We start from the raw sequence: 24,265 nt of genomic DNA on the forward strand, positions 1-24,265 counted from the left end.
ATGGCCGTGGAGATGGAGCCCTCCGAGTGAGTGTCCATTTGATTTGTTCATTAATAAGTTTTCAGTGAGGGTCTGAAGAGTAATAACAAGAAAAGCACATGTTTGACTGTGCCAAATAGAAAACTACCGAGTTTTTCAGTAGTATTAAGAGGCTGCGGGTGCGAGAGCCATTTGTGCATTACGCATTAAGTTGAAAGATTGTATGTTTCACTCATTGAATTCCCATGTGATGTGTGCGTCAGTATACAAAGTGGATGCTCATTTTAAATGTGTGATCGTGTGTATTTGTTTATTGTGCTTAGATGTGTAATTTAAACATATCCGTATTTTTCAATGACGCTTGGTCAGTGCAGCTCTAATGTTGCATTGAGCCATTTAACCTGATGTTATCACTGCTTATACTGAGAGAGAGGCGTGTCCAGTCACTACACACACAGAAACACGCGCACACACACCCCCACACGCACACGCAAGAGTGATGTTGAGGTTGGTTTCTTACATTTGGAGGTTAAATATTCGAGTAAATTCTGCACTTAAAAAACAGGCTTAGAGCACCGGTGGGTGAATTTTCATCTATAGTCATAAAGCAATGCCAGAGATCCTTAGAGTCACATAATGGGAATTGTGGAAACACCCAGCAAATGATTGGAAAGTGGGAGATGAAAGTCCCCATGACACAGGATCCATATGTTATTACAATAACATCGATAAGGGAGACTGTGTCAGCAGCAGACTGTCAAATGGTTTACAATATCAATATGAGTATTAAAATGTTATGTGTCCTTAAATGATGACAATTGCACAGTAGTATAATAAATAGTAGTACACCTGCTTTGAGATTTCTTTATTATCTGTTATTCTTTGTTTAATAGTATGGGCATTTATTTTGACGAATGTGCCAGAAGATCTGTGTGGAACATCATGAAAGGTGTCCATGTGTTTTCTCAGAATCATTATCAAGTGGATGTGATCGACCCTCTTAAGAAACTTTACGATCCTGCTCAAATATATAATCAGTAAATCGGGATGCAGCCACTTGAACAACTACTATTCACCCCTCATATAAACATTTGAGTTCCCTCTGGTCTCTGCAGTGTGATCCGCCTGATATTGCAGTACCTCAAGGAGAACAACCTCTACCGGAGCCTGACCACCTTACAGGAGGAAACCACCGTCTCCCTCAACACGGTGGAGAGCATCGACAGTTTCATCGCAGATATCAACCGCGGCCACTGGGACTCGGTCCTGTTGGCCATCGAGTCCCTGAAGCTGCCAGACAACACGCTGATCGACCTCTACGAGCAGGTGAGCCTCCAGTCTTTATCAGCTAATGCTTTTCTTGGCTGGAGTTGTTTGTTTTTTTGGTGTGAATTGGCAGCTTGTGATCCGTCCATCAGGTTGTGATGGAGCTGATTGAGATGAGGGAGGTGGGAGCAGCTCGCTCGCTCCTCAGACAAACCGACCCCATGATCATGTTGAAGCAGACTCAGCCGGAGAGATACGTCCACCTGGAGAACCTGCTGTCTTGCTCCTACTTTGACCCTCGTGAGGTGAGACCACGGAGGTCTTTCAGCTACTTTTATACAACCTCGTAGATTAACAGGTGCTTTACAAAGTCGTGTCCTCTTCCTCTTAATGCAGGCGTACCCGAAGGGGAGCAGCAAGGAGAAGCGGCGCAGGGCGGTAGCTGAGGAGCTGGCGAGGGAGGTGAGTGTGGTGCCTCCTTCTCGCCTCATGGGACTCCTGGAACAAGTTGCTGTGAGTATAATGATCAATATTCTTCTTATTAGTTGAAGTATATTCAGCTTATCTCAGACTTTTTTAATACTATTCCATATGTGTTGCTTAGTTCTCTCCCTTTTTGGAATGATCTTTGACCTAAGGAATAATCTCTGACCTGCTAATGGATGGGTTAAGAAGGAATGTTCTTTAGCAGGTGTCTTCAACTTTAGGTACGAAACATGCTCTCGAGGCCCTATTTGTGATGTCATTTTATCTCTAGTTTTTGGGTGAACATCTCCCCTATAAAAATCCTTGTTGGGCAGCGGCAAGGCAGATTTTCACTATTTGGCTTGTGAAGTCTCCGGGTTTCTAGAGCTCGTCCTGACCTATAAACTTCTTGTAATGAACTTTGTTATACTGCAAGTACTGGGTCCGCTGAGAATTCTTCCTTCATCCTCTTCACCATTTTCTTCTGCTTGAATAACATGACACAGTCCTTTTTCCACTTATATGACAAGTGAAGCAACTTCACCAAGACTTTTATTCTTTCTCTGTTTCACTGCTGTCATGTATCAACCTTTCTGGGGGGGATCAGGGGCCAGGGTGATAACAAATTCCTATCTGCCAGTGAAACCCACCTCGACTTGAGGGGTGTAAAGAAACAAAACCTTTTCTTTTCATACAACATTTACTATTAAGGTCGATGTCTTCTAAACTCTAAACTACACTCTTACAATCAAGTTTAATCGTAATTAAAACTGTAAATTTTCAACACTCGTTCAGCACATCAACAAAATAACTTGAAAAGCTTATCAAACATTGAAACCTCTTCAAAAAAAATCATTCAAAGAAGAAGAAAAGTGAAAGATTCTATCACTTTCCTCGTGGTGAGATGTTGCAGGACCACAGCACCATTGGTTCCCTATTTTCTCATCTCCTGAGTAAAATAGCCACAACGTGTCTCTGTCTTTTCTCTTGACTCGTTATCATTCTGGTCCACAGTCGCTGAGACTACAGCAGCTTCCGGTTCATCTGTCCCCAGAAAGCCCCATCGACCCGTCTGGCCACAAGGAGAGACATGTGGTGAAAGAGAGCTTCCCAACACAGCTGTACCGGCACATCAAGGTAAACAGCTCTGAGCTGGAGGGACAGAGAATCACATGTTCTTCTGTAACTCAGAAGAAAAAGGTGCATTTTAAGTAAATGATTGATTGATGATTTGTTTGCAGTTATTTTCAACTTCTTTGTTCGTTAACCTCACAATACATGGGGTGCACACGCACACACACACACACACACACACACACACACACACACACACACACACACACACACACACACACACACACACACACACACACACACACACACACACACACACACACACACACACACACACACACACACACACACACACACAAACACCTGAAGGCACTTATCTCAGGCTCCGGCTGTGCTTTCATCACTTGCCTCCAGGTGGAGCCGCCCGAGTTGCTCGTCTTTGCGTTTCTCTGCCCAAGGTTACGAGTGTGAGAGGTCTGACCTCACAGCAGCAGCAGCACAACTTCATCTCTCCCTGAGCTCTCTTCTTTATAATGTGTGTTTTTATTCCTTTGTGTTTCTGGATGATTTACTGAAAACTGATCAGGGAAATATGTTTTCTGGGAGGAAGGTGCTGACGAATCACCTCTGTGATTTCCTTGTGTGTAGTTTGGACGACGGTCACATGTGGAGTGTGCCCGTTTCTCTCCTGATGGAAAGTACCTGATAACCGGATCGGTGGACGGGTTCATTGAGGTGTGGAACTTCTACACTGGAAAAATTAGTAAGGTAAGTTTCATTCATATCACAAGGTATTTCGTAAAGTATGGTTTTAAGTCCATATCCTTACTCTGTTAATGTTATTTGAACTTATTTTCCAATTGCTTTGCTGTTTGGTGTGTGTGTGTGTGTGTGTGTGTGTGTGTGTGTGTGTGTGTGTGTGTGTGTGTGTGTGTGTGTGTGTGTGTGTGTGTGTGTGTGTGTGTGTGTGTGTGTGTGTGTGCGTGGGTGAAGGATTTAAAGTACCAGGCACAAGACAGCTTCATGATGATGGATGATGCTGTGCTGTGTCTGTGCTTCAGCCAGGACACCGATCTTCTGGCAACCGGATCTCAGAATGGCAAAATAAAGGTTGGACCATGTTTATATAGTAAATAATAATAATTTAATGGTGCAGAGACTTAACCAGAAGTCTTGATGAGCATCTGTGTGTTTTGGGCGTCTTGGTCGTAGGTGTGGAAGATCCAGAGCGGGTTGTGTCTCCGTAGGTTCGAGCACGCTCACAGCAAAGGTGTGACCAGTCTGTGCTTCTCCAGGGGCAGCAGCCAGATCCTCAGTGCCTCCTTTGATCAGACCATCAGGTGGGGGCAAGAGTCATGGTCCTGAGAACCTTAAACTGAAAAAAAAAACAAGTCAAGGTAGAGACATGACTAGTAGTTTAGTAAAGGAAGTCCTGGCATGGTTATCTCATGCTACACTCACACTCAAGGTGGTAACATTTCTCATTTAAGATATATTTTACCTTGAGAGAAGCTTTAAACAAACTGAGCATACTGAGTTGAGATCATTGCATGAACGTTTAACAGAGATAAATGAATGTCTTATACATGTTTTGTATTTAAAGATGGATACATGTTTATGGAAATGTATGGGCCAAACAAAGGGATTAGAATAGTTGATACCAACTACAATAATAACTCGGAGAAGATTCACAAAATATTCAACGGTTGACACATAAGTCACACAAATGATAACGGATCTGGCAAATAGAAATAGCAAATACATCATACACAATGTAATTTGATTATAAATGTATAGTTGCTTATATCTGTTTATTTGTGGGGTTGGTTTAGTTATTCAAAACATTTTTTACTGGGTGAGACTATAAGAGGTTAAAAACTATAAGTTAAGAATTATGCTATTTGTTTCTTTCAGTTTTTTCTAGTTATTGATTGTCCACTCAAACATTTGTTAATTGCAATTTGACTGACTTGTTTTTTAAACATTTAAATAACTCCATAATTCCCTTGAGACGCCACACCTCTGCAGTGGATGCAGATAAATACGCAGTTTCCCAAAAGGGGGAAGAATGTCTTTCGGTTCTCTCTCTGTCTCTGTCTCCTCCTCACAGCCAAGGAGTAGAGCACATGTGCTGTGTGGGTGTAGTGGACGAACCATGTGCTCAGGCACAGAGCTGCAGCGTCGCATTCCTCCACTCGCTGGGATTCAGAATTGTTTACATACGCAAAAATCACCCTCCCAGAGACGGAGTGAATCAGTGAGCATTAGGCTTTTGGTCATGGTTTAGCTAATCTGCACCCAGTCCCTCCACTGGGGCTAAAAATAACATCTGCAGCTCAGCACCACGTTTTATCGGCTCTTAAAAAAATAAATCCCCTCATGAGTGGAATAGAAATTACTCTTAATGAGTCCGAGCTGCTCTTTTATTTGTGATGGCTTTTGTGATGCCAAATTATCCAGCATTCTCATTTTCAGAATCCATGAACTGAGGTCAGGGAAGACACTGAAGGAGTTAAATGGCCATTCGTCGTTTGTGAACGATGCATCTTTCACTCAAGATGGATTCCACATCGTCAGCGCCTCATCTGACGGCACCGTTAAGGTAAAATGAGCTGTGACTATGGAGCCAGATTAAATCATTGACTGAACCATAACTCAGGTCTGAGAAAGAGCTGTAATATGCTCACATATCTCACTGCGGGTTTACTCCCTGTCTGTATTTTAGATTTGGAACACGAAGACGAGCGAATGCATCCACACTGTCAAATCTCTGTCCCAGACGTCGGAGGTCCCCGTCAACAACGTGATTCCTCTTCCCCAGAACCCAGAGCACTTTGTGGTTTGCAGCCACTCAAGCAAAGTGGTCGTGTTGAGCATGGACGGTCAGGTGAGAGATCTCTGACCTGTGAGTGTTCCAGAATAATCAAATCTAAAAGCTGCTGTTATATCGAGAGAAACTCTATTCACAATTCAAGAATTAGTCGCATATTCATTGAGAAAGGAACTAGGCTGCAGCTATCACTTACTTTTATTCTTTTATAATTTGCCAATAATTTGTCCCAAAAATATCCCACAGTTCAAGGTTAACCAAAACCCATATATATTAAGTTTATTATCGTATATAACGAAAAAGCATAAAATCTTAAAGTTAAGATTTTATTATGTTGTTTTTTTCTACCCACACACAACCTTACGTACATACATACATATATATATATATATATATATATATATATATATATATATATATATATATATACATATCCACAAAACGGTATTTTTAGTTGTGCTAGCACCCACACGGTGCCCATAGATCTCTATAGAACTGTCTCCTGCTCTGTCTCCTCAGACGGTGAAGACGTTTAGCTTAGACAGGAAGGAAGCCACGGACTTTGTGTGCTGCACCCTGTCGCCCCGCGGGGAGTGGATCTACTGTGTGGGAGACGATCTGGTCCTGTACTGCTTCAACTATACGACCGGGAGGATGGAGAAAACGCTGACCGTAAGCTTATTATCCAAATGTGTGCGAGGAGGCAGCTCTCCCACACTCTTTGATTTACTCTATACAAAGCAAGTGTTATTTATCCGAGTGTTGCTGTGTAGCCGTCCTGCAGGGGGCTCACAGGGAACGGAGAATGTGTGGTGATATGTGCTCCTCTGCACCCGCAGGTTCATGAGAAAGACGTCATCGGCATTACTCACCATCCGCACGAGAATCTGATCGCCACGTACAGTGAGGACGGCCTCCTGAGGCTGTGGATGCCATCGTCACATGGACGACCCTCAGAGCCATAAGGTTCTCAACCAATTCATTCATTCCTGTTAAATTGGACTGTAAGAACTGTCCAATCCATCAGTAATTTATAAAGCAGTGAATGGACGGGGAAAACAATCTCACAACATGTTGCATTTAGTAGCTGTTCCAGGGCTTTCTATCATATCACATGATCCTCATTAGTAGACGGATTTCACTAAGTTGTCATGGAATAGTAGAACAGCTCATAGTGACACGACCAAAAATCCAGAGCAGCTGCTAAGACTTCAGGTGAGTTTGTTTCGTCAGCTGCTGTTTCCACAGTCAAGAGTTTCATTTTGACATTTGGGAGTTTGAGTTTTTGATATTGTTTAATAATATACAGTTTATTTGGTTTCAAAATGTGAAGCGCAAGTACGTTTTAGCCACATCTTTGTGAAAGTGGTTTCGTATTAAATGTGACAAAAGGCTAAGTCAAAAAAGATGTTGTTGAATCAAACAAAAGATCATTGATATGCAATATTTTCTTATTGTCATAAAAAGAGTGGAACCAAGTTATTGTTTCATTTAGTCTTAACCTTGTATTTACCGACAATAAGAAACAAATATATAATATCAATAATATCCAGCTGTAAAACTCATCTATTGAACTTTAATTGATTGAATCTCAATGAATATATTTGCCATAATTTATAAAATGAATAATTTTAAGCACCGTTTCTCATGTTTTGATACTCCATGCTGTTTACAGTCTTCCTTGTGGATCCAACTTCACCAGCGCAGTTCAAAAGCCCCATTTTCATCTCTTCTGTCTTTATTGGACATGAAAATGCATGATGGTGAACTGTCATGGAAATATTTATAACAATAAGCCGCCTCGTGTTTGGGCATAAACAAACAATTTCAGGTAAATGATTTGTCAAGTGTTCTGTAATAACTATACTTTTGTATTTTTTGATTCACTGATGATTCAGATGTAATAATTTGTTTGCATGCTACCTCAGTTACACTGTCTGAATGTGGCGCTACAGTACGTTTAGTACTTCAAAATATGCATGACGACTAGTGGTGAACCTCAGCTGAGCTCCAGTGTCACATTCTGTATCCTGTGTGTGTAATAAATGTTTTCACGTGATCACATCACAGTTAATAACTGGTGGGACATGCACACCTGCAGGAAACGGAGCAGCTGCCTCGACCTGTCACTGTAATTAATGCCATTGTTGTACAATAATGTTGAGTAGTTGCACTTTATTTTCTATATTATCTCTGTTGTGTATATCACACTGCCAGCAAACTGAAAATTGATTGTCAATAAAAAACTTAATTTGTCATTATTGCACACAACACTTCACTTCCACTGTAAGAAATTATTAGAAGTGTATAATTCATTTAATCTTTTAAAATCAACAAAACAATGCTTCTCTTTACATCGTCATTATTATTATAAATAAATATTGTAACAGTGGATTGAAAATGATTAATTTTACAATGTTCGCTACTGTTTCTCGTTTCGTTGTTATCATTAATATCCAGGCTCTATTTGACAGTTTAGACGAAGGCTTTCGTGGTTGATTGATATTGTGAGCATCACTATTAATAATGCCAAATTATCAATTACAATAAGTAGTGTGCCAAATCAAATGAGATTGAATTTATTGTTACAGAAAAATAAAAACAGTAAAGATTAACATTAAGAGGCAGAGGCGGCTGATTAATAATCCAGATGTCAATCATTAGCATTTTTACTAATGTATTGATAAAATAATAACTTAGTCTTCAACTGATGTCAAGCTTCCCGTTGCACAGCTGGAAGCTCTACATGATAATAATACTTTTCCAGTTTTTAATGTTATAAAACAGTAATTTTATGGTTTAAAATAAAACACATTTTCCTATCATCAGTAGATTTTCTGGGGGGAAAAAATCCCTCTGACACATCTAAACACCACAATTTAGAACGACCATCAAACTGCATTTAATTAGAAAACATAAACACAAACAAGTGGATCATTGGTCCCAACATGCAAACAGTCAAATTAAGACCTTGACAACACTTAAAAAGAGTTAAATAGCCCCGACAGTGTGACGAACCAGAAGTTTGCAACTGCTTTGAAGAATAACAATCAAACAACTGTGAGGAATCTCGCCTCTGGGAGCAGAGTTGTGTTTTACAATATCCAAGGCAAAATTAAAAAACACATGAAAAAACTGCATCATCATGTCGCTTCAAGTTAAGTTCTGATAAGGCTTTAAACAGGCAGACACTACACAGAGGTGTCAGCTGGGCCGACTTCAAGTCCAATATGGCGTTTACTATTAAAATTAGAATCAAGGTGAAAAAAAAAATAGACACTTAATAGCTTGTGGGCCGACACCAGCAAAAACCCTTCAAGAAGATACTTGAATAGAATGTGTTATCCTATTTCCAGATTTTGGTCTGAAAGCAAGATTATAAAATTTACTTAAATCTACATCTTGTAAAGTTTTTGAAATCACATATCTGGAAAAAAAATCCTCAACATTCGACTTCTTAAAAAACAACTAAAACATCTTGCATACGTTTTTAGTTTAAGCTTCAGTGCAACTTGGCACTTGAGAAATTCCATATGGATTTTGGAATTAGGGGCCTGAACATTTGATTTTATCTGTACAATAGAATACGTTAAAATACCAAATGAAAATGTGAGTGAAATTATCTAGATGAGCAGTTTCCGGAATCCTTCTTTCAAAATGAAGTGACTTCTATTGTTGTTCCGAATACCTACCCTGCTGTGTGTGTGAGTGTAGGAGATGTTCCCCTCTCAGTACATGTTGCCAAAACAAAAACAACGGTGGCATCACAACAATTCGACAACTAACTGCATCTCAAAAGTACAAATATTTAACTAAACTTAAATATTAGTTGGAATAATCTACATATAAGTGGCTTGAACCTAAATACTCTCTTGCCTGAATCATTTCAAACCTGTCACATTGTCAAAATTGTTTAGAAAATAGCCCTTTAAAAAGGGTAAAGTAGCGATGCATAATCCCTCTACACCACCACCATCTGAAGATTGGGTCAACACACACACAACCGACTGAACGAGTCATCAACAAGCAATTCACAACAACTGATTTAGTAACACTATAAAAGGTGGAGGTTATTTTCAGATGAATATTGGCCATCAGTTTGAGTGGAACTGTAAAAGAAGCAGTCAGTCCTGGTTCTTCTTCTGCGTCTATGAAACCAGCCCTCGGTCACAGTGTGATTGGGAAAAATATGAATTTGAACAAAGGTCCCAGAGATGACGAGGAATCAAACTCACCTGCATCCAGGTTCAGTTCTAGAACTTTGACACTCCACTCAATAAATCTACATATGAAAATAAATCAGGAGGGTGTTCGTGATTCAGCTTAAAAGAAAATGTCAGAAAAGGTGCTTTTCTTCAGAGATGAGGGTTTGGGTGTCTGGAATGAGAACAAGCCGGCGGCGGGTTTAAGACGTCTGACACTGAACACCTGAGCCCGTGTTGGAGTATTCGTCTTCATCCATGTAGTAGTACTGATGGTGTTGCCGTTTTCTGTTCTCCAAGTCACAGTCCTCCAGGTCGGCGTAGATGTAGAGGTCGTCGTCCATACGGTCCTGCTGCTCGGCGTCCACTTTCTCAGGGAGGTAGCCCTCCAGCTCCTTCAGCTTGTTCTCGGGGAGGAAGTTGGCTTTTGGGAACACCACCTCATGGAAACAACCACGATAACAGTTCAGCACCGTGACTCGATTTAAAAATGATTTCCTTTTACAAAAATGAAACATTTGTACAATAAACATATAACTTTATTTCTTAACGTGGATACTGAAAAAATATCTTACTGTAAAGTGAATAATGAGGCGTCCCTTCTCAAACAGCCGGCGGTATGTGGGCATTCCTTCATTCGGGACGCACTTTGTGTCTCCAGGCTTGATCAATTCTCCTGTGAAAACAAATCAAATTAAAACATGAGTCAAATTACTTAATTTCCTGGTGGCCAACACAGAGAGTGAAGTACAAGCCTCATTTTAACAAAATTAAACATTGTGTTGAATCAAATTCAGGGGAATGATAATAACTGTCAGACATCCGCTCTGATGAGTCACTGAGTGATTTGATTCACCTGGATGTGACGTGATGAGGAGAGTTCGGTTGTCCAGTGTCTGAACTGGTGTCTGGAAACCACACAAAGCTTCCACCAGCTGTAACTCCATGGACATGGTCAGGTCCTCTCCCTTCCTGATGACGACAGCAAGAACAAAAAACAATGAGGTTCACGGGGTGAACTGGATAATTCATAAAAGGGTAATGCTGTGCTTAATGTAGATTGTAAAGTTTCCAATTCAAATTAAAACAGGCAGCAAAGTCAAATGTTGCCTCGAGTCATAGTTTCTAAAACCACTCTCTCAACTGCATAGCAGAACTTGTGCCTCCTCTTTCGTATTTGTAACGTTGGTCCCGTATCTGTAACGCTCGCCATAAAATCCCCATCATTCAATCTGCTACCACAGAAAACATCAGTGACAGACATTTAACAAGAGAGCATGTTGGACCTGGTGAAACGTGGATGTTCCCGCTGGTCCAGGACAATGACGATATCACCAGGCTCAAGTCCTGGCTCCTGATCCCCCTCTCCGTGGAAAACAATCTTCTGACCATCTCTCATTCCTGTTGGAGTGAAATGATCAGGTGTTGTTTTAGTTTGATCTCAAATCAGCCATAAATATATGAAATACAATACAATTAGATTATCGTCGCTGAACTCACACCTTTATCGATGTGGAGCTCCAGGATCTTCTTCGCACGCATGATCTTCCGGCCTGCACACGTTTTGCAGCGATCCTTGTGGCTGATTCTCTGTCCTTGGCCCTGGCAGCTGTGGCACACGGTGGACACTTGCTGCACCATCCCAGGTATTAGCTGGTGCATGCGGACCTGCATGCCTGTGCCGTGGCAGGTCATGCACATCTGTGCCGCTCCTTTCCGACTCCCTCGACCTGACAAGAAAACAAAGAAGAAAACAGGGTCATTTGTGTTGGACTTAGCTTATTCCAAGCTCTAAACTGTGTTGACCTGGAAAGAAAGGTCAGGAAGACGGATGTTTTTTGTTTTTGGACAAAGAGCCTTTTTATGCCCTGTCTGGGTCTGCGTGTGCCTCTGGAATACCAAACGAGTCGGTTGATGAGAGTTTATAAGTGACTTGTGTACCAAGACATACCTTCACATCTCTCACAGATAGTATTCTTCTGCAGGTTAAGTTTTCTTGTCGCTCCATTATGAAGATCTTCCAGTGTCACTGAAATCTGATGAACAATATTCTTCCCTGGGTTGGAGCACAAACATTATATCATGAGACAAATAACAGAATAATATATTAAATAAATGTTAAATGATTCTTTAATATCAGTTTCTTTACATATTATGGTTTCAATTTTGTAAATAAATAAGCCTAAACTTCGGCTAGTAATCCAAAATTATAAATAAAATAAAAAATTGTTAGAAAAACACTGTTATGGTGGCAAAGTACAACTGCAGAGATCAGTGATTATTTGGATATACCTACGTACCTTTTCGCTCTCGGTGCATCCGACTGCCTCCCCCAAAGAACAGGTCAAAGATGTCCATAGGCGATGCAAAGCCCCCCCCACCACCACTACACCCCCCACCGGTTCCTCCTTCCTTTATCGCCTTTTCACCTCCCCGGTCATACACCTCCCTCTTATTGGCATCTGATAACACCTCGTACGCCTGTGAGATCTGCTTGAACTGGGACAGAAAAAGAGACAAGGAAATGGAAATTTCAGATTACTGGCAACACACAGCTTATACAACAGGATTGAACTTGTTATTATTGTGTCCAGAAAAATGAGAATGAGTGAGTTCTTTAAATATTACTTTTACATGCCCCGTACAAAGGCAACAAGAAAATGTCCATAAAGTACTTATCAATATATTTATCAAGAATGAGTGGTACCCTGTTTTATATGATGCATTAACCGACATAATTCCCCAATTAATATATAAAATCCAGATGGACTTTAAACTAGATTTCAAGGTAAACTTTGTGTCAGAGATACATTTGGTCCATCACTTCTTGGGAGTACAAGAGAAACCTTATTTAAAAACATACACATCTTCATCTGGTATTTTATATAGAAAAAAATCGAGGAATAGAGAAAAGGTTGCTTATCTGTAAATTGTCAAAATCAAGAGATATTTTTTCTCTTCTTCCGATAACTTGTTAACTTCGAAGTTGCACAACAGCCGTTTCTATTTGCTCTGATGCAACTATTACACAACAGCAAAATACAAATGCTTATGTTAACGGTAACGAAAGATGCTTACCTTCTCTCCTTCTGTAGGATTTTTGTCAGGGTGATACTTTAAGGCCAGTTTGCGATAGGCTCTTTTCAGTTCATCGGGAGTAGCGTTAGGTTTCACGCCCAACGTGTCATAGAAACCGGTTTCCTTCACCATGTTTGCTTTTTAACGGTGGAACCTTCAAATACTGAAAGAAAGTTAAAACACAAACAGTATTTAAATGGTCAGTCCTGAACACGTGATGGCAATAAAATGACATAATTAACAACACATATTAACACGCTGGTTCCAGGGAATTGAAACTGAAACCAGTAGAAAGTAAAGGAGCAGGCCCTCAGCCCTACACGTTCCACTATGTGTGTGTAAACAAGAGGAAAAACACCACTGGCCTTTAGAGGAGTGGGAGAACTGGTCTTTGTGAAAACTACAAGTCCAGCTGCTTTTTAGAAGGGGGGGGGGGGGGTTCCTCTAAGCATAAGAATGAGGATGGAAACACTTGTTTTATAAGTCAAGACATCGAGAGGAACCAAAGCTTTAAGGTTTAGAGAAAGGCCGACATTAAACATCTGTTTAAAGGTGAAAAGGCCAAACACTTCACATACAAAGTGTAATAACAGGATGTCAGACCCTGTGGGGGATAGCAAGCAGGGGGCTAGCTGCTGGTTTAGCTAACTGGTTTTAAAACGGACCACATACTTCTTATGAAAGCATTGATGAATCAGCAGCTGCCTGTTTCTGAGCTCAGGCGGAAAACAAGAACTGGTTTCCACGTCCATCAGGCCCCCCGTACTTTAGCACCGGTAGCCCGGCTCATGCTAACACGCTAGCTAGCCGGTTATTCTGGCACCAAAACACACAAAACCAACTCGAACGAGACAGGAGGATGACAAACACGAGTGATGGTGGTTTGTTATTTTCAGACCTGAGAGCGAGTCAGTGGCGAGAATCCTCACAAGTTCCAGAAGCAGACTTCGGCTCCAGATGCGACGCTTCCAGATTCTTCCAGTGTGACGTCAATTTCCCGCGACCGGGGGAATCACCATAACAAGCCTGTGGCGCCGCCGGACACAGGTTTTGAACAATAAGTGGATAAAAGAGAGGAGTTGCGTGTGATGTTAAAATGCCGGTTTGTTGGCTCGTTAGCGAAGAGAGGAGTCACAAGCCCATCCAGCTGCCCCACCTGCAGGCTGTGGTCCTGGGTCGAGGGCCACAAACCACCATTAAAGACCAGAAGTGCTCCCGACAGCAAGGTAACACTGGCTGGGTTAGCATGGAGCTACACGTGTCCAGGTCAAATACACCAAACAGAAAACACCATGAAGTCAAGTTGAATTAAACATTGTGTGAGGATGTTTGAACCTGACAGGTAAATAACGAAATAACTTAAAACTACAGCCCTTCTTCTTGTACTGGTGCTTCCATAATACAGAGGATGTTACAATGACATACAATAAGAAACCCTGTTACAAACCAAACTATCCCAATCTGTACGTGTCATTGTTTCGTCAATTGACAAAATAATTCTACAGCAGAATGATTTGTCATTCAAAGTTATCTTTCTAACAAAAGTCAAAATGGGTTTTCCTGGATGCACAAGTTTTACAGTTTGTTTTGAACAAATGATTAATCACAAATGACAATAAAGTGCAGCTCTATAATGCCACTTACATTATGATGCATCAATCATTATATTCATTAATAAACATCAGTGTAACCCTCGTAACCTCGTGGTGGTGCGACTTTTGAGTCATTTTGAGCGAAAAAAGACGTGAAAGATTCTATATTAATTTTCATATTGAGTGCTGCTTCTTTTTAAGAAAAGGCTCAAATCTACAGACAAATGCCCCTCTGGTATTGTTTAAAGATGGAATAGAATGTTTTTTTCTTTAAAATTGGTTCTCATATTTATTTTTTAAATTTCTTTTATGTACATACAATTTAAAAGGACTAAAAGCATATCGCAACCTGTTCAAATCTTATCTCTCCCCGACTAGTTGAATTGAAAGCAGAATGCAACAAAGGTTACGTCAAAGTTAAGCAGGTAAGACACATTAGAAAACATTTATTTTGTTTCCTGTAAAATCAAGAAAACAATACGAATCAAGTCCTATTCCGAATTTTATTAACTAACTTTAGTCATTGCTGTTATTTTGCTTAACATGTTGGACACATAACTGAGTAATTATACATTTTCATGTCAGTGATCACTGAATGTTCCTCCACAGGTTGTGTGACACTCATCTCTATCTTTTATTCCACAGCTGGGTGGGAATCCCACCTCTGTAGACTCTGTAGTGGTGGGTGCAGAAAAGGAGGTCAAAATGAAGCCTGGGCAGCGGCTTCACATTGTCAATCAGCTCTATCCATACACTGTACAGTTCAAGGAGGATATCACTGGTAACCACAGGAGCACCAAAAGACCTCGGGAGTCGGCTCCAGAGGACAGAGAAGGCCACAGAGAGGCTCAGAAGATGAAGGCAGCCAAAGAGACAGAGAAGGTCTCTGTGTCGGTCAGTCATGGAGAAGCTACAAAAACCAGTGTAAGAGCAAAACAAGTGCGTGTGTTAATGTTGCTGAGCTGGTGAATGTATGTAATACTAAATAAACATGTTGCCTGAAATCTATCGTAGGAAAGTGTTGGTCATTGGAGCCAAGGTCTGAAGACGTCGATGCAAGACCCAAAGATGCAGGTAGCGATTATAAAAAAAAACGGATTTACAGCTGATGCTTACACATATGGATTGAGTTTACTCACCAAGCCCCTCCCTCTTTTTCTTCTAGGTGTACAAAGATGATAAAGTAGTCGTAATCAGAGATAAATACCCCAAAGCTCGCTACCACTGGCTGGTCCTCCCATGGCAGGCCATCCCCAGCCTGAAGGCGCTGCGTGACGAGCACTGTGACCTGGTGAAGCACATGCAGCAGGTGGCTGAGCAGATGGTTCAGCAGTGCCCTGATTCCAGCTCACTAAGTTTCCGCACAGGGTACCATGTCATCCCGAGTATGAGGTCTGTAATAACTGATGCTTTATCCCATTTCATACAATTAAAGTACAGTTTGAATTGTTCTTTTTCAATGTTTGCTTGAGGTATTCCTCTAGGGTGTTTTTTTAAATACCATGAAATTAAGTCAGGTCTTTTTCTCAGCAAAACGATTTTAAATTACTCTGTTAAGAAAGATTTTTTAATTTGTATGTGTAACAATATAATCCAAGGTCAAACAGTTTAGGAGCTTTGATTCCAGGGAACAATGAGTACTTATCATTATCCACCTTGTATTTACATATATATCTGTCTAATATGTGATGTTATTTTTCTTTAGGCAATTTACCTTTTAAATTAAATTGACACATTTTGTGATTTCTTCATCTTTTGCAGTCATGTTCATCTCCATGTTATCAGCCAGGACTTCGACTCTCCTTGTTTAAAGAACAAAAAACACTGGAACTCTTTCACCACGGACTACTTCATCGAGTCTCAAGGTGAGAGTAACTTCACTCAGTTTGGAACTTTCCTCACTTCCTCACTCAGTCGGACACTTTGCTGCAAACCTGCACTTTTCTTTATCTGCAGATGTTGTTGAGATGCTTGAAACCAATGGAAGAGTCACAGTGAAAGAAGGCAGCAGTGAGTTGTTGAAACTTCCTCTCCGATGTCACGTGTGTCGCAAAGAGCTCTCCACTATACCAGCTCTGAAGGAGCACCTGAAGTCTCACTTTCCCAGATAACAGTGTTTCCACAAAGAGGACACGGTCACTCACAGGTTCAAGGTTCAAACCATAACTTTTGCTGGTTAATTATGGCTTCTAGTTTTGTAAAACATGCTTTGTTGAATATTGTTTATTTGTGACTGTAACACAATGTCCAGGATCATGTCTTCAGTTCAGTTTATCATTTGTTAATGAAGATGCATGTCTCTCATGCTGGATGTCTTTAGACACGTTCTGTTCTTCCTTAACTTTCAAACATGTAAATATGTATTATTAAACGTTTTGTAAGAACGAATTGTTAATATTTCTTTTGTTAAAAATTGAAGACATTTTTTTTAGTATAACTTCTGATCCATTTCAGTCCAGATTTGAGAAAGAAAATAAAAGGTTGGACTTATCACAGTGTGAATTTTCTGCCGCAGTAAATTATACTTTTGGTATTTATGAGCCTCCGTCTGAAAGGTAAAATACAAAAATTGTTACTATGCTAGTTTGCTTGAAATTAAGATTGAAAACATGTTTAAGTGTTTAAAGAGAAGACTGAAGTTCCAAGTGGCACAAGCACGAGAAGATCTTACCACAGAATTAAACTTTAAAATAAATGTACTTGTTGTCAACCTGGAATCAGAAATGTGATCTGCACAAAGTGCTCTGTGTTGCGTTTCTGTCAGATCTGCCGGTTACTTTCATTTAAAATTGAGCCGAGGTTCTTTCTTTACCGGTAAAAACTCCCTTGGAGGATTTCAGGGGCTTTAACCAAACACAGCAGCATGAAGTGGACTTTGTCGCCACCTGGTGTTACATTTTTATCCGGGCAGCGAAAACAAATTAAGCTTTGACAGTCAGGACCTTGCTCCATAAAACATGACCAAAGTTCATGTTATTTTGCTTCATTAGGCTCAATATGTTTCCTCTCTTCCATCACTGTTAAACAATAAGAAATGGCTGTCAGTGAAATAGAACTACGAATACTTTTATTGTCATCACAAAGAATGGAACAAATATATGTTGTTTGGGCACATTCACAAAAATCAGGCAACAGTTATAAAGAGAAGAAGAAATAGTCCAATATAAACAAATTATATTGATGTACATGTATCTTTATCATGACGGTATATCACGATCATGTTGTAGTGTACTGTGTACTCAATAAATACCATTACTATGACGCCGTGCAGCTTCTGCTCCTGCGAGTATTTCACAATAAAAACCTTTAAAAAAAACAAATGAACGTATTCAGTCAACGGAAGTGCAACAGTCTCTTTATTATGAAGCGGGTAGGCTTCAAGAAGTGTTTCAAACATGAAAGTTCGTGTCATATTGGACAGATAAACATTTCCGGAGCCACTGTGACATGTCGGAGAAAAAGAAAAACGTGTGTGGCCAGTACGGGGATCGAACCCGCGACCTTGGCGTTATTAGCACCACGCTCTAACCAACTGAGCTAACCGGCCATGTGACGCAGAGGGGAATTTCCTCTTTATATACGCAGACAGATGACACGTATTCTTAGGTAATGTTTCCGCATTGGTTTAAAACTAAATATGAACTCAAGACGTCCAACATTTAAGCCTTTGTGATTGAAATATATTGTAGCTGGTTCTATTTGCTGGCTGATTGTTGGCTAAAAAAATGTAATGTTGGGATTAGGATCTTTTAAAACAATCTCACTCGCGAGCATCGCTAACCACACGGAAGAGTAAGTATAGTAAAAGTAAGTATCTTACTTTGAAAGTAATAGTAAAAGTACTGCATCCACCTTTACTCCAATGTAATGCAGTATGGTTAATTCACTTGTTTGTCTTCGTATGTAGAATATTACATTGTTGGATTATTATTATTACAGTTGCAGTTCTGGTAATAACACAGAGGTACATTTACATACGATACCTTTTTATTTTTAATTATCCCACACACATGCACCAGATGCACAGACACACTCATGCAATTGAGGGAAATTTGTCCTCTGCTTTTATCCCATCTGGTGCAGGACTCACAGAGCAGTGAGCAGCCATGTACGGCGCCCGGGGAGCAGATGTTGGGGGAGTAAGGTGCCTTGCTCAGGGGCACTAGAGAGGGTAGGGAGAATAGTCTTTTGATTTTTTGGACAGATCCAGGTTCGTCTTTTTGTTGTTATTCCATCCAGGTAAGTTTTTGTTGAAACCCTGTGGAGTCGAACCCTGCTACTGTTTGTCTGTGTGAGTCGGATTACACGTTTTGTATTAATATTTATGAAGTAGTTACTAAGAGTGAGTTAAAATCAAAAGAGGTACAGTGAAATTATGAAGATGCACAGATTGAAAATACTCAAGCGGGTAAATGTAATGTTACTTAGTAATTGTGTTATTCACCTCTACTTGCCATGTCTAAATATATTAAGACATGCAAGCCCCGACACCAGGGTTATATTATTTGTTTATTATTATCAAAACAAAGTAAATACTTGGCTACATCATAACAACAGTCACACACACACACACAATAAATCAGCTGCAGGTGACAGTACAATGCAGGAAATCAACATTCAGAAGCGATGGGCAAGAGGAAACACGAGAGTCTTGATTCAGGTCATTTATAATGGTTGTGTAGTTCATAGTGGGAAAAGTAAAGCTGCACGAGTGCAGGTGATCATCTGCGCAGAGTCAGCTCCCGCTCGTCGTCGTCCGGCACCATCAGGTTGTCCCCACCGTAGTGGGCGTCGTCTCCTATATCGTGGAAGAAGTACTCTTCGCTTTCACAGCTCTGGGTTCCATTCACACAGTCACTGGTTTTCACCTGCTGGACCTCGGCACTGTCGCTGTCCTCGGTGCTCTCGGTGCTCTCGCTGGTCTCGTTGCTTTCACTGCTGCTGCTCTCGCTGGTGGTGGGAGCAGTGGTGGCCTCACTGGTGTCTGAGCTTTCACTGCTGCTGCTGGGATTATCCACCTGGGCCTGGTTTAGATCAGTGGAGCCGGCCTCCTGTTTGGTAGGCTCCAGGGTGCTCAGCTGCTCCCCTTGACCTTTGACCTCGGTACTGCTGTTGTCCTCGCCGCTCAGGTCTTGCATGACATGAAAGACTTGGACCCAACTCTGATGCAAAAAGAAATGACGGACAGAGTGTTACTCAACTATAAAAATCAGTTCAGTCTTTTTCGAGACATGATATTCTGTCTGATTATGTACAAATTTCCTATATTCAATTTAATTTGATTGATTTATTGATTATATACTTTCACATGCTATCTTTTCTACCTCATTTTAACTTATCATATCATCTTATCTAATTGTTTGCTAAAAAGTCCGCTACAGCAACTAAAATGGAGCCTGTTGTGGTGTTTCCGATGCCCTCAAGTCTTCAAAAAAACGTTTTTGCAGGTTTAAATTGAAGAAATGTGATGATGAATTTTTCTGTGAAGCTGCAATTTGATATGATTACATAAATAAGTATTTGAAACATCTTATCTTATCTTTTTTCGTATCTTATCTTAGAGCGACAGCTATAATAGCGTGTAACTCACCCTTCGGACGTTCTCCTCACTGCTCATGCTGTTATCTCTGGTTTCAGTCATCGATTCACTCTGTGTAAAAACAGACAATAATGAGTGGAGCCCCGAAATATTATTGCACTATATGGTACAATTTTGCAAATAAAGTAGGTTTGGTAGAATATTTCATTTTCTTTCACATTACCTGATCTGATTCATCTGACTGACTGTCACTCTCCTCCGATGTCTGTTTTTTAAGGAAAGAAACTTTACTTTTCAAACTTCTCTCCATATTTCTCATTTCTTTGTTATAGGGTTTGTCATATGATTGATTTGAGATCATGAAACCAACAATAACAGGCTTAATTTATGCTTTAATTATATGCAGATGAAGTGTTTATATAACCCACCTTGTCCTCTGATGTGGATTCTAAAGATTCTGACTCTGAACTCTGCAAACAAACACAAATAATGTCAGACGTGTTTTCATTGATTGATTAAATCAGAATAATCAGATTTTTTCCTTTGGAGTTTTTACAGGAAATATAAATATCTGAGGGACTCACTTGATTTGAGTTACTTTCTTCAGAGCTCTGCAAAACAAAGAGGAGTACAAATCCATTAAGGTGGAGCTCAACAGTCACACACGATGCTGAAAGTCTGCATCCGAAAATAATCATTTACTCATGACTGGAATACACGTAGACAGTACCTGCTCTGAGGTGTTATTTTCAGACGATTGTGAAACAGACGCACTTTCAGTCTGAGGAAAAACAAGAGAAGAAAAAAACGTTAGCACACACCCCAGTATGTTTAATTATACCCTTTAACTGCGGCATCAACAATCATGACATTCATTCAAGACTCATCCATCATTTAAGACCCAAAAGCAGTTGCTGCATAAATGGTGCAGACATGGGAATTGTCTTGAGGTTTGAGGAATCGCAGAATAACCGCACCTATTGTTTGTTTTTCTGCTGACTGTCACAGAAACGACTGCAGTCAAATGATTTATGGGTAAACTGTCTGGAGGTTTTTGTAAAGCACAGCTCCACCAGGAGGAGTTCATATCTGATGTCACTCACCGAGTTCGAATCAAGCTCACTTGTGTCCAGGAGGGCATTGAAAGTAATCTGTTGGATGGAACACACACAGGTAAGAGGTTAGGAAATGATTCCACAGATGGTGGATCTGTAAGATGCACAATGATCCATCTGTGTGGATTTGTAGGTATTTTACAATATATATTAGGCCTGTTGTAAAATACCTACAATTCACATCAATTATTTTACTAAGCTTAAAAATCTAAAAACAAGACACAGTGCAGGACTAGGATGATATTTTACATTTTGTTATGCTATTCTGCAGACTTGTTCTAGTATTGTTTTGAGTGTTGAGTATGTTAGCACTGAGCCACTGTATTAATAGTGAGTATATTAAAAGAGTCATTTTCCAAAGTTTATAAAGAGAGATTCATACTTACTGGGTTGGCAAAAACTGCTCCAATGAGGCAAAATGTTATGATGGTGATCTTCATGTTTCTGCAAACATGATAAGAAAAACATAAACTTAGCAACATGGTAAAACAAAAGCAACATTCAAAGCTGGAAAAGGAAAAACAAGATTAGAGATATGTTTATATAAGAGCTAGAATTCAGTTCATGCATAAACAAATATGAGTCATGAACTAAAGCAGAGAGTTAAAAACAATCAAAATGTCATAATCAATCAACACATTACCTTTCTCTGTCTGTTGGATTGAGAGCGGTGAAGGGATGAAGTTCGTCGTTAGCAGCAAACAGGAGGAGAAGCCACTGTCTGTTCAGTCCCACGTGTGGAAGCTGGTGGTTGAGGCAGTAGGAGCTGGATGTGTGGATCTGCTGCAGGAAACTTCAACCTCCTCTGTATATAAGCAAGCATCTTCAATTAAGTTGCATCACATCCTTCCGGATGTCTCTCTCTCTCTCTCTCTCTCTCTCTCCCTCTCTCTCTCTCTCTTTCTCCCGTCGACACGCAAAAAGGTGTGTTTGTTTCCGGAGAGCGAGCTCAAAACATACACATGATGACACAATGCACGCAAACACACACACACACACACACACAGAGCTGTTTCATTCAGTCACTACATTTTCTCCACGCCCTCTCAAGCCCTTAGTGAAATATAGTTCAGCATGGGAAACCATAGGGTTTGTGGGCTGTAGAAAAAACAAACTCACCCACTCAGAGGGGGAAGGACGGCGAGACAGGGACCTGCCTGTTTCCGGTGTGGAAATGGATGTTTTTAATTTAATATCTAGTCACCCAACAGTTCTATTTTTATTTATTGAGACAAGGTGTATGTGGCACGTAGAGCCTTGCTCAAGGGTAGATGCAAGATACTTCAGATAGATGGAGAAAATTGACCTTTTGCCATCTTTAACAGGCTTGTGATGACTTCATGTATCAAACATTCTCATCAAGTCTTAACACACGAACAATACTTTAAACTGAAAACAAGTTTGCAACCTAACTTCCTCACTGTTACACGATGTTATTGGAAATAGGACTTGTTCTTGGAAATAGCTTTAAAGCCTATATAAAGAATTCTACATGTTCCCTCCTGAGGCTGGTAACTGCTTCCTGGATGTCCTTACATGGTCAGGCCCAAAATAAGATTAGAGAATTCCTAGTTTAACCTCACTTCGGATTCCAGCCATGCAAAAGAAACTTGTAATTAGACTGGATGTTCACCCGTCTGGAGCTGTTTGCCAAAACCACAACTACCAGCAGTTGTAAGATCCTGCTTCACCAATGGGAGGAGTGAGGAGACGATGATTTATGCTTGATGAAGCAAACAGACCGGCAGTCAGCAATGTCCTCACATTCACTCTTTAGGTTATTTACGTTTTTATAATGTATTAACTCTTTCAGTTTGGCATCTGTTACATCTACGGTATTGATTTTGTTAACTGGCAATAGATATTTACAGCAGGACAATAGATAGATTAGAGGTATTTCAAATCTGCCTCAGATTTTTCAATTGTCTGAGCCATATGGGCCAAATATGGATTAGAAATGAGAAATTAGAATGGATTAGAAGTTCTTTAACATGTGTGAGTGAACCTGAACAGTTTCTTTAATAACTGGAGTGGCGTTCAGTTCAGCCCAACATCCGCCAAGGCTCAGCAGTCTCCTTAAATTAAATCAAATTACACACACTCATAGATATCAGTTTCTTAACTATGCCAGAGTTTTTAAATCAAGATCCATTAATTAATCTCTGGGAAATCTGTGTCAAAAAACGTCCAATCATCCGTTGTTTGATTTGTCAGTATCCTCACCAAATTGAGTTATTTCTTGGCCCATGTTTCTTCCGCCAGGTTTTGTGGAAATCTGTTCTGTAGTTTTTTCATAATCCTGCAGAGAAACAAACAAACAAACCAACAGACAGGGGCGTAAAAATATTGACCAGAAACCAACAATATAAATATTCTGTAAATGAGGTTCAGAGGTTATGTTCAACTGTGGAAACATTTGACAAAACAATCTCAGCGCCTCCTGGAGCTTTTGACCACATCACATGATTTTCATCAGAAAATGGAATTGAAGATGATGTGAATAAAATAGAATAGAATATAGTACATATGTGTATGAATTTGTGATGTAACAAATACTATGAAAACGAAGGAACAAAACTGTTCTGAACTGTCTGCCTGTCTGTCCTCTGAATAGACCTGTGCTGCCCTCCAGAGGACAGCAGGTTGAGCAGCTGGTGTTTGGACATTTATGTCTCTATTGAGGCAAAGACAGAGAAAACATGGGGGCAACCAATGAAATCTGAATTTGAATGAATATGGCAAATAAAAGGTGCCATGTACGTGACTACTTGAATCTGGTCTAAATGCTGCTGACATATGTTGCTACTCAGTGTGTGTGTTGTAGCTTCAGAAACACAGACTTGTAACACAGTGACATCTAGTGGTTTATTTTATGTATTTCATGTGTCACGAAACCATCTTTCATGTGACACCCAAGTGTTTTCAGCTTTTTAAACAAACATTCATAATAAACGTACATAGTACACTTATAAAAAAGTTCAATAAAACAACGTGAAAAAGAGGAAAACACGACATGTATGAATTCACCATGTTTTTTATGCTACAAGTTTATCATCAGAAATGATATTGAATTTGTTAAATCTGTCAGATTCCGGTTCCCCCCTTTCCTTTTTCCCATGAATAAA

General features: G+C 40.1%; 4 protein-coding genes and 1 non-coding gene across 7 annotated transcripts; 2 read left to right on the forward strand and 3 right to left on the reverse strand.

Moving 5' to 3' along the window:
- LOC133018246 (WD40 repeat-containing protein SMU1-like) lies at positions 1–6,579 on the forward strand. The gene is made up of 12 exons (XM_061084568.1): positions 1–26; positions 1,095–1,305; positions 1,398–1,550; positions 1,642–1,758; positions 2,725–2,847; positions 3,433–3,552; positions 3,778–3,894; positions 3,997–4,124; positions 5,260–5,386; positions 5,510–5,671; positions 6,134–6,286; positions 6,454–6,579. The coding sequence occupies exons 1-12, from the start codon at positions 1–3 to the stop codon at positions 6,577–6,579; spliced, it is 1,563 nt and encodes a 520-aa protein (XP_060940551.1).
- A 1,921-nt stretch (positions 6,580–8,500) lies between these two features.
- Positions 8,501–13,896, reverse strand: dnaja1 (DnaJ heat shock protein family (Hsp40) member A1). The gene is made up of 9 exons (XM_061087915.1): positions 13,793–13,896; positions 12,895–13,057; positions 12,117–12,315; positions 11,768–11,872; positions 11,319–11,546; positions 11,103–11,217; positions 10,673–10,788; positions 10,392–10,492; positions 8,501–10,256 (listed from the first exon to the last, which is right to left on the reverse strand). The coding sequence occupies exons 2-9, from the start codon at positions 13,024–13,026 to the stop codon at positions 10,020–10,022; spliced, it is 1,233 nt and encodes a 410-aa protein (XP_060943898.1). The 5' UTR covers positions 13,027–13,057; positions 13,793–13,896; the 3' UTR covers positions 8,501–10,019.
- A 13-nt stretch (positions 13,897–13,909) lies between these two features.
- Positions 13,910–16,870, forward strand: aptx (aprataxin). Of its 3 annotated transcripts, XM_061087928.1 has the most exons (7): positions 13,910–14,120; positions 14,865–14,911; positions 15,132–15,410; positions 15,501–15,560; positions 15,652–15,878; positions 16,248–16,351; positions 16,443–16,870. In XM_061087928.1, the coding sequence occupies exons 1-7, from the start codon at positions 13,991–13,993 to the stop codon at positions 16,595–16,597; spliced, it is 1,002 nt and encodes a 333-aa protein (XP_060943911.1). In that variant the 5' UTR covers positions 13,910–13,990; the 3' UTR covers positions 16,598–16,870. The 3 variants fall into 3 exon arrangements, with proteins under 3 accessions (XP_060943911.1, XP_060943919.1, XP_060943921.1); XM_061087936.1 differs by lacking the exon at positions 14,865–14,911; XM_061087938.1 differs by lacking the exon at positions 14,865–14,911 and having other exon boundaries at positions 15,249–15,410.
- A 1,089-nt stretch (positions 16,871–17,959) lies between these two features.
- trnai-aau (transfer RNA isoleucine (anticodon AAU)) lies at positions 17,960–18,033 on the reverse strand. The gene has a single exon. It is a non-coding gene; the product is annotated as a tRNA-Ile (tRNA).
- Positions 18,034–19,207: 1,174 nt separating this feature from the next.
- On the reverse strand, positions 19,208–21,580 carry scpp1 (secretory calcium-binding phosphoprotein 1). The gene is made up of 8 exons (XM_061084578.1): positions 21,527–21,580; positions 21,129–21,176; positions 20,756–20,806; positions 20,610–20,636; positions 20,454–20,495; positions 20,259–20,290; positions 20,077–20,140; positions 19,208–19,648 (listed from the first exon to the last, which is right to left on the reverse strand). The coding sequence occupies exons 1-8, from the start codon at positions 21,578–21,580 to the stop codon at positions 19,208–19,210; spliced, it is 759 nt and encodes a 252-aa protein (XP_060940561.1).
- Positions 21,581–24,265: the final 2,685 nt, after the last annotated feature.

This window comes from Limanda limanda, chromosome 2 (assembly GCF_963576545.1).
Source record: "Limanda limanda chromosome 2, fLimLim1.1, whole genome shotgun sequence".
Classification (NCBI taxonomy): Eukaryota; Metazoa; Chordata; class Actinopteri; order Pleuronectiformes; family Pleuronectidae; genus Limanda; species Limanda limanda.